The sequence below is a fragment of the Sinocyclocheilus grahami genome, unplaced genomic scaffold, assembly GCF_001515645.1.
Source record: "Sinocyclocheilus grahami isolate Dianchi unplaced genomic scaffold, SAMN03320097.WGS_v1.1 scaffold459.1, whole genome shotgun sequence".
Classification (NCBI taxonomy): Eukaryota; Metazoa; Chordata; class Actinopteri; order Cypriniformes; family Cyprinidae; genus Sinocyclocheilus; species Sinocyclocheilus grahami.
In genome coordinates, this window is record NW_015505638.1 from 990456 (window position 1) to 1004588 (window position 14133).

Genomic DNA, 14133 nt, shown 5'->3' on the forward strand with positions numbered 1-14133 from the left:
AAGTGCTTCAGAAGCTATATTTCACACATGTATCTTGTTGTGTGTCACTTGTCTTGTCCTTCAGGATAAAAACGATGTTGATGTGGAGAAAATGAAAAGCACTCTCATTTTGTGTTATGGATATGTTGCGTTGCACGCTCCAGAAGATCAGCTCCTCACTCGCATAGACAGTGACATTCTCCAAAACATCTCCAAGAACTTCAACACCAAGGTAAAACATATCATAACTCCATTATATTGATTGTCTACAGTATCTTTTTGTGGTTTAAAAGTAGTATTGTGGTCCAAAAATACAGCAGTATTACTGTAGTGTTAGTGAGATTTTGTAGACAACGGTATTCTAAGCTAGTATTTCTAAATTCCAAAATGTTATTTAATTATTCCTCTTAAGTTAAATGTATAGTTTTGTGGCTTTTTGTTTCATAGCCACATGTTAGTGTTGACTAAAGTAACTTCTAGCTGATTTTTCTGGGAAAATGGTCCAGAAATATTGATGACTCAACTTGCATTTGCATTGGATGCTTGGCGGAGGTTTTTGGATAAATTGAAATGTTCATGCCTCTGTAGTTCTATTATGTTAGATGAACAGCTCATTTATTTGATCAGAATTAATACATTAATAATTTCTCATTGTTTGTTACAGCAGTGAGGTGCAAAACTGAAAAATGTGTTGCTGTGAGGTGTTTTGCTAAACAAGTCCTCTGAAAGTCCTAGTATATTGTTGACAAGATTCAGTTGGTTGCTTCTGAGGCTGCAGTTATGACAGTTTGATCTAAATGATTTCTAATGACAAGGATCATTAATTCTCTTTGAGTGCTGAATCATGCCTCATCAATAATCATAATGTAATTGTGCGATTTGAAATAATTTCACTGTTAGGGAACCATGTAACTCATTTTGTTTTAATGTTCTGCAGTACAATTTGAATATCAAAGTTGAGTTCATCTTGGTCTTTGTTGGGATTTGAGGAGAATTTAGCTTTTCTTCACGGAGTTCACTAAACTGAGATGTTATATATACAACAGGCATTTATTAGATTTATATCTCCGTGTACAAACAGTATCTCAAGGGTCACATAATTCATCATTCTTATACAGTAATCCATTCTGTTGTTAAATAATATGGATTGTCTTTAATGTTTGTGAATTACATTGGATCATTACTTTTATTGTACAGGTTCTGGGAATTAAAGTAGAGACCAAGGTACCGTGAAGGGAAGCGATCACAAGGAGCTTCTCTCACCTCTGACCTTTAAACTTTAACACACTTTCTCTTCAATCTTGATGCTGCAATCAAAACCTTTACAGTATAACCTTTTGAGCTTCTCAAAAAAAGTGCATACACCTCTCAGCTATCTCTTTATGACCCTGAGACGGATTTTGAAAAGCATTTATAAGCTTCCTATTTAGTCTGGATCTTTTAAAAGGTCTATTGATTTATTAAGTTTAGACATGTTTAAGTTCAGTGAGTTTAAAATAAAGATGGCATTTTAAACTCTCTTTACACTACACTTGTAAGTAAAAGTAAATTGTTCTTTTGAGAAGGTCAAAAAGTGCTCACTAACCTGATAACCTTTGTCTTACTAAATCATCACAGTGTCTAGATACTTGGTTTTCTGACTTTTGTGGATTTTAGGTGGCTTGATTCAACTCTTTTTCTACTGAATCACAATTATATTGTCATAGATTGTGATTTTCTTCTCTTATAGCACTGTCAAGCATGTAAATTAATTTATAATGAGCATGCTGAATACAGCTGTGACCAGGAAATACTTTTCTAATTCCAGGTCTTGATTTGCCTGTGCTGTTTGATTTACACATGCACTGTTACGTATAGCATAGTTTGAGTGTGTGTTTACATCTCTTTCTGTGTGTTTGTGTGTATATGGGCACTTCATAGGACCTGACTATGAAGCTCAGTCTCATTCATAGTGTCGGACTCATTGCCAAGGCCATCAGCCAAAGTGTTCGTAAACAGGGCTTCCTGTTCTCCCGCAAACAAGAGCTGATGGGCGTTATGATGGTGAGAGGTTTGATTTGAATATCATTCCGATTTTAATACAGTATATGTATGTATGTTTTCAATGTAAGAAAGGTTATAAACCAGTTTACACTGGCCAAAATCTAGAAGATAAATATGACATCATGTGATATGAAATGAAGTGTTTTTTGTTTTTTTTTGTAAATCTCAGATCAGTTTCAGAATGATATGCAGACGACTTTGACATTTATGTCTTTTATTTACCTGCAGGATTTCATAAAAGCAGAACCAACAGATGTCATGCGGACCCCTGTTCGCCATCTTGTTTTGACCACATGTGCCAACCTTATGTATCCTACCATTTTAAATATTTATTTTGTTCGTCTGCTTCTGCATTCATTCATTTTTAAAAGATTGGTCTTTGTAAACATATGCTAAACTGACATCTTTGACCATTGCGATGCAGTGCCACAATCTATTAAGAACTTGACTCAAGCCTTCAGAAACTTAGATCCTCCTTTAACAGAAAATGAAATCTTTGACTTGTTAAAAACATGTTTGAATGGAGTTTATGGGCTTCCTACTGTGGACACTCCAGACAAGGCTAAAGATGAAGAAGCCCTGGACCCACAGCAAAGAGAGGTCAGAGTAAAATATGCATGTATTTACACATACCTGGGAACATGACTACTCTCTCCTGTATGCTTTAAACATAAAGAATATTTTTCACTGCAATGCTTTTTTCCTCAGGTCTTATATTCAGATACTTTTAATGCTCTTCATGAATTGTTGAGGAATGTGTTAGTCAGAGACTTGAGTCCTGATGGTCTGCAATCTGTGTTCAAGGTAAAGGAGAAAATATAAAAATGTCTTGCCATTTTGTAGTCCCTTTGTCTGAGCCCCATTTATTGAGTGCTTGTGCATTTTCCAGCATATAGAGAGCTGGCTGAGCTCAGGACAAGACCATGAGCGGGAGAGGGCAGTAAAGACCACAGCAGAGTTACTGCAGTTCTACTTGGACAATCTCAGTGTGAAGGTAAGGAACAGTATTGACTTATATACGTGTGTGTGAATGTATATTACCTACACATCTGTAAGATCCATAATGCAGTAATTAGTGATAGTCTTTGAATTTCTAATGTTTCGTTTAAAAGGTTGTGTGTTACAATGTTGAGTTACTCATATTATTATTATTATTATTATTTTAATTTTAAGCATCTCTAAAATTCCCAACATGCTCAAACATATTACAGCAATTTTTACAATACTTGTGCAACCAACATGGGAGAGAAATAGGGTTTTGTTTGTATACAAGTAATAAATAGTTAAATAAATAGAAACGTAATTTGATTATGCTATAATTAAAATATATAGATATGATAGATTACAGATATGTAGTTATGTTAAGTAATTGTTAAAGTAATTCTTTGTAGTAATTTAGGAATTGTAATGTAAATTTAGCAATTAAAGTGTGTGAAAAAAGTCTTCTGGTTATTTGTAGATTGTTACCCCAAAACAATTGGCCTAGACAAATTTCGGTAACACTTTATTTTAAGGTGTCCTTGTTACACATGTTACATGTACTTACTATTATAATAACAATTAATTATGCAATTACATGCAAGTAACCCTAAGCCTAACCCTAACCATATAGTAAGTACATGTAGTTAATTAATATTACTCAGCACTTAAATGTATAATTACACTGTAACAAGGACACCTTAAAATAAAGTGTAACCCACATTTCTTACATCCTTTAGATACAAAGTATTCACTTTCAACACCTATTATTTTTTATTTTACTCTGCACAAGCTGGAATGTTAAGTAGGATCATTTATTTTGCTCTTCCTTAAAGATGTTTTGGTTTCCTCAAGCCACTGTTTAATGAAATATGTGCGTTGGGAAACAAATGTAGTTTGTTTTTATTGGATCTCAAGCTCAGTGCTAATGAATCGTTCTCTTTCATTCTCTCTCTGTCTAGAATCTGGTGACATTCCATAATTTGGGAGCTCTTGTGGGGCGCCTGTCCCCACGGTGCACAGACCCAAACCCTGAGGTGCGACGAGCAGCTATAGACTGCATCTATAGACTAATGTACATTCAGCTGCGCTATGAAGGTACTGACTGTTTTTTTATAGCACAACACGGTTTGAGCTTCACAGGGTGAGCTTCAGATTCACACTGTTAATATGAACTTGTTTACTGTGTTATGTAATGCTGAAATGCTTAGCAAAGTATCTTGCCTCTTTCATTTCCCTAACAGGCTTTTCACTGGACTACAAGGATGATTCAGTTGAGGGCTTGTTAGATGTTCGTGAGAAGCTAAGCAATCCTGACCATTCAGTTTTGTATAAAACATGCTCTGAACTGACTAAGGTTAGTTGTCCTGATGTAAAATACTGATACTTCCAAAAAACTTTACGGATCCACCAGCTGTCTTTCTGAAACTGACTCTCTATCTCCCTCTCCACTCCCTGTGTCTTGTGTTTTAGATCATCAGTAAGCGTTTGCCCCAGCAGCAGTTGAGCACCCTGTTGTTTATGCTATTTGATGGTTTGGTGGACTCTCAGTCCAACTGTTCCAGAGCATCCAGCGTGATCCTCAACACCTTGCTGAAGAACAGAGGTGCTGGCCTGCAGGATCTGGTACATTGCACTTTCATCAGATTCTGGGAAACAAATCGATCTTTATAGACCAGTGAACTGAGATAATGTTATCTCTTGTATCTATCATCCTTTTTATTTCAGTTAACTGGTTTGTTTGGACAGTTTATGTAAATAAACTACCCACAGATTAAATAGATTTTTTCCCCCACAAAATATATACTCAATACTGCTACAAGTTTTTGGATTCCATAACAGTATTGAAAAAGTGGTTCATATACTACTGTTCAAATGTTTGGGTCATAAAGATTTTTTATGTTTTTTTAAGGAGTCTCTTAAGCTCACCAAGGCTGCATTTATTTGATGGAAAATACAGTAAAAATAGTATTATTGTGAATTATTATTTCGATTTTAAAGAACTTTTTAATATGTGTGAGCTTTTTCATCACAGGAATAAATTAAATTAAATGTAAATATTTTGATATATTGACAGAAAAACACAGAATTGTTGACATTTTTGCAGATTTACTAAAAAAGAAAAACTGAAATATCACATGGTCCTAAGTATTCAGACCCTTTGCTGTGACACTCATATATTTAACTCAGGTGCTGTCCATTTCTTCTGATCATCCTTGAGATGGTTCTACACCTTCATTTCCAGCTGTGTTTAATTATACTGATTGGACTTGATTTGTTGAATCATTTTTCTGTCTTCAATGAAGGAGAAATGCTGCATGAAGCACAACAAATAGCACCAAATTTAAAACAGAATGCTTAAAATGCAGCTTTGAGAAGCAGGATTTAGAGATTTGACTGCGAGCGGTACTTTCCGCTATAACACATCAAAAATGGACGCAAGTCTTGACATGCGATTCCATTGACTCTCACAGCTTGTTAAAACATATGCTAGTGAAAACAGTTAATTGCTATATTCTTTACTGTTACATTAGTTAGGAAATGACTTTAAACTTTTAAACCTTTTTTCTTCCATGTATTTATTCAATGGCTTACTCTACTGTTCAAAATTTTGGGCTCAGTAAAGTTTTTGAAAGAAATCTCTTATGCTCACCAAGACTACATTTATTTGATCAAAAATACATTAAAGCAGTAATATTGTACAATACTATTTTTACAATTACAATAACGGTTTTCTATTCTGATATATTTAATAATAGTAGGGATTTGTTTTTTTTATGCAATGTTTTCTAGATGACCTGTGCCCTGCGTGAGATGATGCTGAATGGCCAGTCAGCTGACGCCGTGGCATATGTGTTTCCAAAGCTCTTCAGCTCTCTACTGGTGCGTTTGGGCTCCAGTGTGGGAGTTCAGCTACCTAAAGATCTCAACAGCAACAGCATCATTTCAGACCGCAAAACAACCAACAAAATTAATGTGATCAATTTTGATGTGTGTGGGTGAGTGGCATAAATATTGGATTCAGAATTTTGATATCTCCAACAGTTTTTTTTATTTTTTATGATTGTGTTTTTTTTGTTTGTTAATTAATTATTAATTTTCTGCCTGTGTGCTTATTAGTTGTTAGCTTTGCAACATACTTTCAAATCGATCACTTATAAAGTCAGATGGTGAATTTGAAAGTAGCTGCTCTTGCAGACATCGCTAAGCTCAAAGTTAATAAGACATCTGTGTTTCTCTTTGCTGTGTGTTCAGGGTGGCAGTGGAGGCCCTGCGGATCCTGCTGGGTCGAGCTCAGCTGGACGCTGTCATGAAACCATTAGATCAGGAGGGACGTTGAATCATTTTTCTGTCTTCAATGAAGGAGAAATGCTGCATGAAGCACAACAAATAGCTCCAAATTCAAAACAGAATGCTTAAAATGCAGCTTTGAGAAGCAGGATTTAGAGATTTGACTGCAAGCGTTACTTTCCGCTACAACACATCAAAAATGGAAACTGTGTGTTTGCAAAAAGTCTTGACATGCGATTCCATTGACTCTCACAGCTTGTTAAAACATATGCTAGTGAAAACAGTTAATTGCTATATTCTTTACTGTTACATTAGTTAGGAAATGGCTTTAAACTTTTAAACCTTTTTTCTTCCATGTATTTATTCAATGGCTTACTCTACTGTTCAAAATTTTGGGCTCAGTAAAGTTTTTGAAAGAAATCTCTTATGCTCACCAAGACTACATTTATTTGATCAAAAATACATTAAAGCAGTAATATTGTACAATACTATTTTTACAATTACAATAACGGTTTTCTATTTTGATATATTTAATAATAGTAGGGATTTGTTTTTTTTATGCAATGTTTTCTAGATGACCTGTGCCCTGCGTGAGATGATGCTGAATGGCCAGTCAGCTGACGCCGTGGCATATGTGTTTCCAAAGCTCTTCAGCTCTCTACTGGTGCGTTTGGGCTCCAGTGTGGGAGTTCAGCTACCTAAAGATCTCAACAGCAACAGCATCATTTCAGACCGCAAAACAACCAACAAAATTAATGTGATCAATTTTGATGTGTGCGGGTGAGTGGCATAAATATTGGATTCAGAATTTTGATATCTCCAACAGTTTTTTTTATTTTTTATGATTGTGTTTTTTTTGTTTGTTAATTAATTATTAATTTTCTGCCTGTGTGCTTATTAGTTGTTAGCTTTGCAACATACTTTCAAATCGATCACTTATAAAGTCAGATGGTGAATTTGAAAGTAGCTGCTCTTGCAGACATCGCTAAGCTCAAAGTTAATAAGACATCTGTGTTTCTCTTTGCTGTGTGTTCAGGGTGGCAGTGGAGGCCCTGCGGATCCTGCTGGGTCGAGCTCAGCTGGACGCTGTCATGAAACCATTAGATCAGGAGGGAGCTTGGGACAAGATGAAGGACCCGCAGCAGCACACAACAGGAGTCACTCTGCTCTCCAGGTACACACACCTGTCCTCCATCATACCCCAGTCCTCTTGGACTGTTTGTTGTTTGCAAACTTTTCTACTTTGTTCTACTGTGGTAAAGGAGATCCGTATGACAGTAGACTTGTTCTTGAAGACACATGTTGTTGTTTTTATTTTTTACAATATTTTGTGAGCGCCACACGTCAATTTCAAGCTTTTGTAAACACGCATGGTCTCATGCCGTGGGTTCATGGAAATTGTTAAGTTCTGACCTATAAAAGTAAGATTTTGGAGCTAACATGCTGCTTTCTATCCCACTGTGGTAAGATTAAGTGTGATCTTCTACAATACTTAATTTTGAAGAAGCTGTTCTTTCTATCAGAGCAATGGCAAAGCATGCTGGTCCAAGACTCCCTGCTATTGTGGAAGGTCTGTGTCCTTCTCTCTGTAATATTTATGAGTGCCAGAGGATCACAGTCACAGCATTCTTCTCTGAGGTGAGAACATTTTATTTTGTTGTGTGATTTTAGTTATCTTAGTTCAAAAATTTCAAATTTTTGTTTTACAAGAGCACAGATTGTTCACTGTTTTTTTTTTTTTTTAAATAAGAGTGTAAGTGTTCAAATTTCTCACGGTTCGATTTGCACTACCCTTCAAAAGTTTGGGGTCAGCATGATTTTTTTTTTTATTTAAATAAAATTTGTATTTCAGTTTAGCAAGGATTCAATAAATTGCAAAATATTGCAAATATCAACCCGTATTGCTATTTATTGAACACATTTCTCATGAAAAAAATAATGATAATAATAATAAGCTTCATTTAATAGAATTTCAAGATTATAATAATGACAAGTAGGGATGCCACAAAATAAAAATTCTGGGCTAAAACCAAAACTGAAAATTCTGGATGCACTTGGCCAAAAACCGAAACCGAAAATGCTTTGTAATAATTATTTATTATTTTATTAAATAATATAAAGTAGTTTTTTTAAACTTTTGAATTTAACTAAATTTTAATGATACTGAATTTAAAAAACACAAGACAAGAAAATAAACACACTTTTATTGAAAGTAACACAATATAATTGGACAGAAAATATATTAATATAAAATATACCCTTTTCATATATTTTCAAAAAAAACAGAAAATGCCATATTCGGCCGATAATTTTTGGCGGCCAAAATTTCGGTGCATATATTTTCAGTTGTTTTTCTCTATGGGCCAAAAAAAAAAACAGAAAATGCCATATTCGGCCGATAATTTTTGGCGGCCAAAATTTCGGTGCATATATTTTCAGTTGTTTTTCTCTATGGGCCAAAAAAAAACAGAAAATGCCATATTCGGCCGATAATTTTTGGCGGCCAAAATTTCGGTGCATATATTTTCAGTTGTTTTTCTCTATGGGCCAAAAAAAAAACAGAAAATGCCATATTCGGCCGATAATTTTTGGTGGCCAAAATTTCGGTGCATCCCTAATGACAAGGCAAGCTTATTTTGCAATTGATAACCAAAAACTTTGACATGTTGTTGTATCTTCACCCCTTATACAGTAAATCCAATACAACTGAATTCAACACTACTGAGTGTATGTTATGTAAATATATATAAATTATTTCTGAGACGTTGTTAGATCATAAATGAACCATGCAACTGCAATGTACCAAACTGGGGGTGGGGAACCAGACAAGTCTTTTTTTTTTTTTTACAGGACCCTTTTCACCTTTATTTGAATGTGTACTAATAGCTGTTATAAATTAGACGTCAAGATTTATTTGTTTATTCCTTCAAGCTGCTGAACCACCATGTAGTGACTGAACTGATGATTTTGGACATGTTGATGAACAACATGATGGAAAGAATTACTGACACCTGCGGTACGGTTCGCATGCTGGCGGTCCGAGGCCTGGGGAACATTGCTGTGGGCTCACCTGAAAAGGTATAGACACTCTGCTTGACATCTGAAAACACTCATTGGATGAAGAGTCTAATTGATTCCTTGGGCAGTGATTCTTGGCAACAGTGTGACACACACATGGCAGCTTGTTTATACAGCAATCAGTAAGGACGTTTGCAGAAGTTTTCTGTATTCTGAAATGCTGCCTAACAACTGCTGCCTAAATGTTCCCCATGTTGTTTGCTTAAGATGCCCTGCTCTTGTTCTGCTCTGTTATTATTCTTTTCTTTGCACTTTGTCTTCTCTCTATAGTCGAGTGAAGTTTTGGTATTACATTCAACAGCAGTGTAACAAAAGCAGTCAGTTCAGTGTGTAATTATATGTTGCTATATGTTAATCTCACTGCCTCTGTTCCCATTCAGGTGAATAAATATGCAAAGGAGCTTTTAGCTGCCATGAGTTCAGGTATGGAAGAAAAGGACGATCCAGGGAAACTCATCACACTGGAGGCCATGTCTGGAATGTCCAAAATATTGCTTTACCTGGACCAAAAGAACGTCCACCTGCTTGTGGTTTACATCTTCATGAAGATTAAACCATTTCTGGAGAATGTGAGTTGTCTTGAGAGAAGACACTGAATATTTAAATCACAATTGACCCTTTGCCGGGAGTTTGATTGACAGGCGATCTGACCAATCATAACACCGAATCTGCCATTTTGTCTGACAAACAAACCAGACTGGAGAGTAGATTAACGTTGGTGGACTTGAACTTGAAAAATGGTGTGTATTGACATCTTTCTGCAGTTGAAACAAAAGATAGAATTTGATTTTCATTCATGTTTATTTCGTGCTATTAAACTAGTAAAGAGGAAGAGATGATCGGTTCACGTCCCGCTTAAACTGAATGTGTCACGACACATTAAAGAGCCAAAAAACGGTATTTATTGTTTGAATTTCTTTAAAAAAATGACCAAATTTAAAAGCTGACAGTGTCCACTTTGCTCTGTGATTGTATTTTTCACTGCGTGAGAACAGATGTGTGCCGTGATAGCGCCATGGCTTGTCGGACGTAGTAACAGTAATGAAGCGGGGCAGGTCTTTGCGAAGGGTCAATTGTGAAGCTACTATTTCCACAGAGTACTATTTATGCTGCTACTTTACTGATAAAATAGGTTTATTTGTATCACATTATTTTTTTAAAGCATAAAAAGACACAAATCTTGTGTTTTATTAGTAGCTAATTGTTATGTTATGTAAAACATTTACCAAAAACATTTTACGTGCGTTCTACATTTGGAACCCTTTATACAGCATAACGGGAGGACATAAATAATTAAATAAATAAATTATTAATAAAAATACATTTTAAAATTTGAAAGTAAAATCTAGTTTTCTATTAATAATTTAACTCATAAATTTCTTTATGAAAGATCTTTGCATGTTAGCACATGTTGTGTTGAATGCATACCATTTGCCCATTCTGGCATAGTTTTGTAAATTTTTTTTTCAAATGTAATACATTTTTGTCTGTTTAATTTTTATGTGTATTACAGCTTTGAACTGTACATGTATGTAGAGACATCCCTAATGTTAGTAATAGGGTAGTAAAAGTTTCAAACAAAAAATGAAATGGAAACGTATAATATTTAGTTTGACCTCCTGAAGCTTACAATCAACACACTAAAGGGTTAAACACCTACATTCACTGACAATTTTATGAAGACGTATGATTTGAGAAAATTTAGATGTTTTAGGCCCAATTGCATTCTGTTAGTAAAAATAGTGAATTTTTTTGGTAAATACAGGCTATTAGAGAACAGTGTTTTAGTAAGCATGGGGTTTTTGTTGTTATATGGCTTTACTCAAAGATCCATTGTTATGTTCTGTCAGGAGAACGATGAGATCCGATGCGCTTCCATCATGCTCCTGGGGAACCTGTCGAAGTTCGGTTCGGGTGAGCCCGTCTTTAAAGACCAGATCCACAATGTTCTGGTCAGCTTGCTGTTGCATCTCAGTGACCCCAACCCTCAAGTGGTCAAGGTCAGAGTTTAGTCCACACACACTCCTACAAAGATTGATTTTGTTGTAATGGCTATAAATATTGAAAATTAGTTACAACATTGATGCAAAAAGTAGAGTCTTTCTAGAGTAATTATAATAAGAGGATATTTTTAAGTCTAAAAGCATGATGTTTGCTTGTGTGTGAGTTTAGTATATGTCTCTTTGTTCCCCTAGGCATGCAAGTACTCCATGCGCATATGTGCTCCAATCGTAGGTTCAGAACAGATCTCTGCCATGTTCCAGAATCATCTTCTTGAGGAGAAGGGTCTGCATTATGGAGAGTTCATTAATGACCTCACTAAATACCTAGTACGGCAAGAGCCAAAGATTTCTTTATTATAATAACACTTTATTACAGTCAAGAATAACTGACTCGGTGTGCTTATGTGTTGACAGATTCCCTTTTATAAAGAATGTTATTATAACTGCTCTGTCACATTTGTATGGATTTTTTAATACTCAATGTTTTTTCTGTTGATGTTTTTTTTACTAATTGAATAGTTTACCCAAAAATGAAATGCTGATTTCTCCTGAACTATGATCTGTTTGATTAAGCTAAAGAGAAAAAAAAGGTATAATGTGTTTTCTCAAAGATCCAGGATTTTCCAGGCATGCTGAACTTCTACCACATCACAGTCATTCAGTTCTTCAAGAGTAACTGGGCTGAGATCAGAGCCAGTGCTGCCATGTTTATTGGTAAAAATAATAATAATATATACATTTTTTAGTTCAGTGTTTAGTATTGCAAATATTTGTGCTTCACTGAATGGTTGTTTTTTATACAGTATTTTTTTTTTTTAAATCTAGTATTTATGTTTTTTTCCCTACTATTATTTTGTGTTGGTTTTGTAACCGTGTGTGTGTGTGTGTGTGTGTGTGACTGTTTAGGGTTTTTGCTGGGGAACCTTCATGATGAGCATTTCTCCCATATGAACATGGGGTCAGTGACCAAAGGTAGGTACCACAGTTCTATAATAATATCTGCAGTCAAGAGATATATTTAAAGGAGAGCACATCATTGTTATCTTGCTACATTTGTTGTTTCATGGCACCTAAGGAATCTATTATTTTTGCTTCTATTTTAATGGCGATTTTGTCTGGTAAAATGCAGTGTAGAATATATTGCTGTTGTAACTCTAACACATAAATGCACTATGCATTTGTTTGGTTATAAACTGACTTGTATGTTCAATCTGTTTACTTTGATTCATGGACAAACTAAAAGACTGTTTTTCCTTTCCTCATGTCCTTTTTTCTCTCTTCAGGTCTGGTGATGCTGCTGCAGGATCCAGATCCTCTCGTGCGAGTGAAAGCCGCTGAAGCCATGGGTCATTTTCACTGACGTTACCTCCACTCTATAACCAATCAGATTAGTCTTAGATTTTTGTTGCTTTGAATTGATGTGTTATAATAAACCTTGAAAGGTTTTTATTATTGACCAAAGACTGTGCACTAATTCTGAATGAAAGGAGAAGAATAAAATGGAGAATTTATTGATGTTACAGCACTTTTAAGTTTCACCAGTGGCGCTTTTTAATGTGAGGTATGTACCTGTAAGCCCTTTAAAAATTAGACTTACAAAATTGTACGCAAGTACACTGATATTGCTGATATTACTTGCTTGACCATTCCTGTAGCGTGCTAAATGCATATCACCACTTTAAATCATTCAATCATTAAAATGTATGTAGGATGAATCAATAGATTTTAAACCAAAACCAAAAAGGTTATTCTGGTAATTAAATCAAATGTAGTGCTCAGTTAGAGTTTGATCCCATAAAATCAGACCGTTGAGTCATATTGACCACCATAAACCTTCAGCAATAAATCACCCTAATAGGGATGTGCATTAGCATTAACCGCAACTGTAATCTCCTTTTGTGAAATCACAATCAAAAATGATATTTAAATAAGCATTTGTAGTGTTTTTGCTGTGACGTCTGTGGCTCTGAATATGTCTCATGCACTAGTGGAGCAAACACAATTGTGCTTCCTTCTCGACCAAGTCATAAAAGTAGATAAAAACTGTGCCAAAACAGAGATTTGTAAAGAATAAATTGTATTAGAGTAGATGTTTAAAGATTTCTGACATGTTTCATACTCATTTTGTGAAGCGTCTGTGTAGCTGAAACACCAGTGCCGGCCTTTCTATGGCACTTGTCTTGTTCCGTTTTGTAAATTGTATGTTAATTCACAAGTGTGGCCACTGTTTCAGAGTTTGAGCATGAAGAGTGTTGACATAAGTCAGTTAAATACTTTTTTTTTTTAAATCATCTTAATAAACAGGACAAAATTGATGATGGTTTGGTGAATCAACTACTTCTACAAATTTGGTACCTACTGTGCGGTGCCCTGTACAGTAGAAGTGGTTAAACGTACTATATAGAAATAAATCGCAATCAGAGAATTCCGATTCTCTATGAGATGCTACATAAACACAAAGTCGTAAAATAAAACAGTTCATGAAGTGGGTCTATTTCAGTGTAAATGACCTAAAAAAAAACTGCTAATTAATATTGAATGAATATTGGCATTAAAGAATTAAGCAACAAAACCTTTGTAAACTGCATTGGTGTGACTCTCAGTGAGAAATAGTAAAATATTATATTTTGTCTTGGTATATACACTACTGTTCAAAGGTTTGGGGTCATCAAGTCTTATTTATTTATTTATTTGAAAGAAATTAACACTTTTATTCAACAGGGACACATTCAATCAATCAAAAGTGACAAAGATGTTTATA

At 35.0% G+C, this 14133-nt stretch overlaps 1 protein-coding gene across 1 annotated transcript in view; it reads left to right on the plus strand.

The window, feature by feature from the left end:
• Window positions 1-13687, plus strand: part of LOC107552799 (maestro heat-like repeat-containing protein family member 1) — a 30800-nt gene extending 17113 nt beyond the window's left edge. The window contains exons 17-38 of the mRNA XM_016234794.1: window positions 65-211; window positions 1177-1203; window positions 1900-2022; window positions 2251-2330; window positions 2484-2622; window positions 2731-2826; window positions 2912-3016; window positions 3963-4098; window positions 4245-4357; window positions 4474-4626; window positions 5794-5999; window positions 6256-6307; window positions 6866-7071; window positions 7328-7465; window positions 7815-7929; window positions 9223-9369; window positions 9750-9938; window positions 11220-11369; window positions 11565-11699; window positions 11984-12086; window positions 12279-12344; window positions 12656-13687. Of these exons, the coding sequence (XP_016090280.1) occupies window positions 65-211; window positions 1177-1203; window positions 1900-2022; window positions 2251-2330; window positions 2484-2622; window positions 2731-2826; window positions 2912-3016; window positions 3963-4098; window positions 4245-4357; window positions 4474-4626; window positions 5794-5999; window positions 6256-6307; window positions 6866-7071; window positions 7328-7465; window positions 7815-7929; window positions 9223-9369; window positions 9750-9938; window positions 11220-11369; window positions 11565-11699; window positions 11984-12086; window positions 12279-12344; window positions 12656-12732 (2703 nt within the window). The 3' untranslated portion in view covers window positions 12733-13687. The remainder of the gene's footprint in view (window positions 1-64; window positions 212-1176; window positions 1204-1899; window positions 2023-2250; window positions 2331-2483; window positions 2623-2730; window positions 2827-2911; window positions 3017-3962; window positions 4099-4244; window positions 4358-4473; window positions 4627-5793; window positions 6000-6255; window positions 6308-6865; window positions 7072-7327; window positions 7466-7814; window positions 7930-9222; window positions 9370-9749; window positions 9939-11219; window positions 11370-11564; window positions 11700-11983; window positions 12087-12278; window positions 12345-12655) is intronic.
• Window positions 13688-14133: the final 446 nt, after the last annotated feature.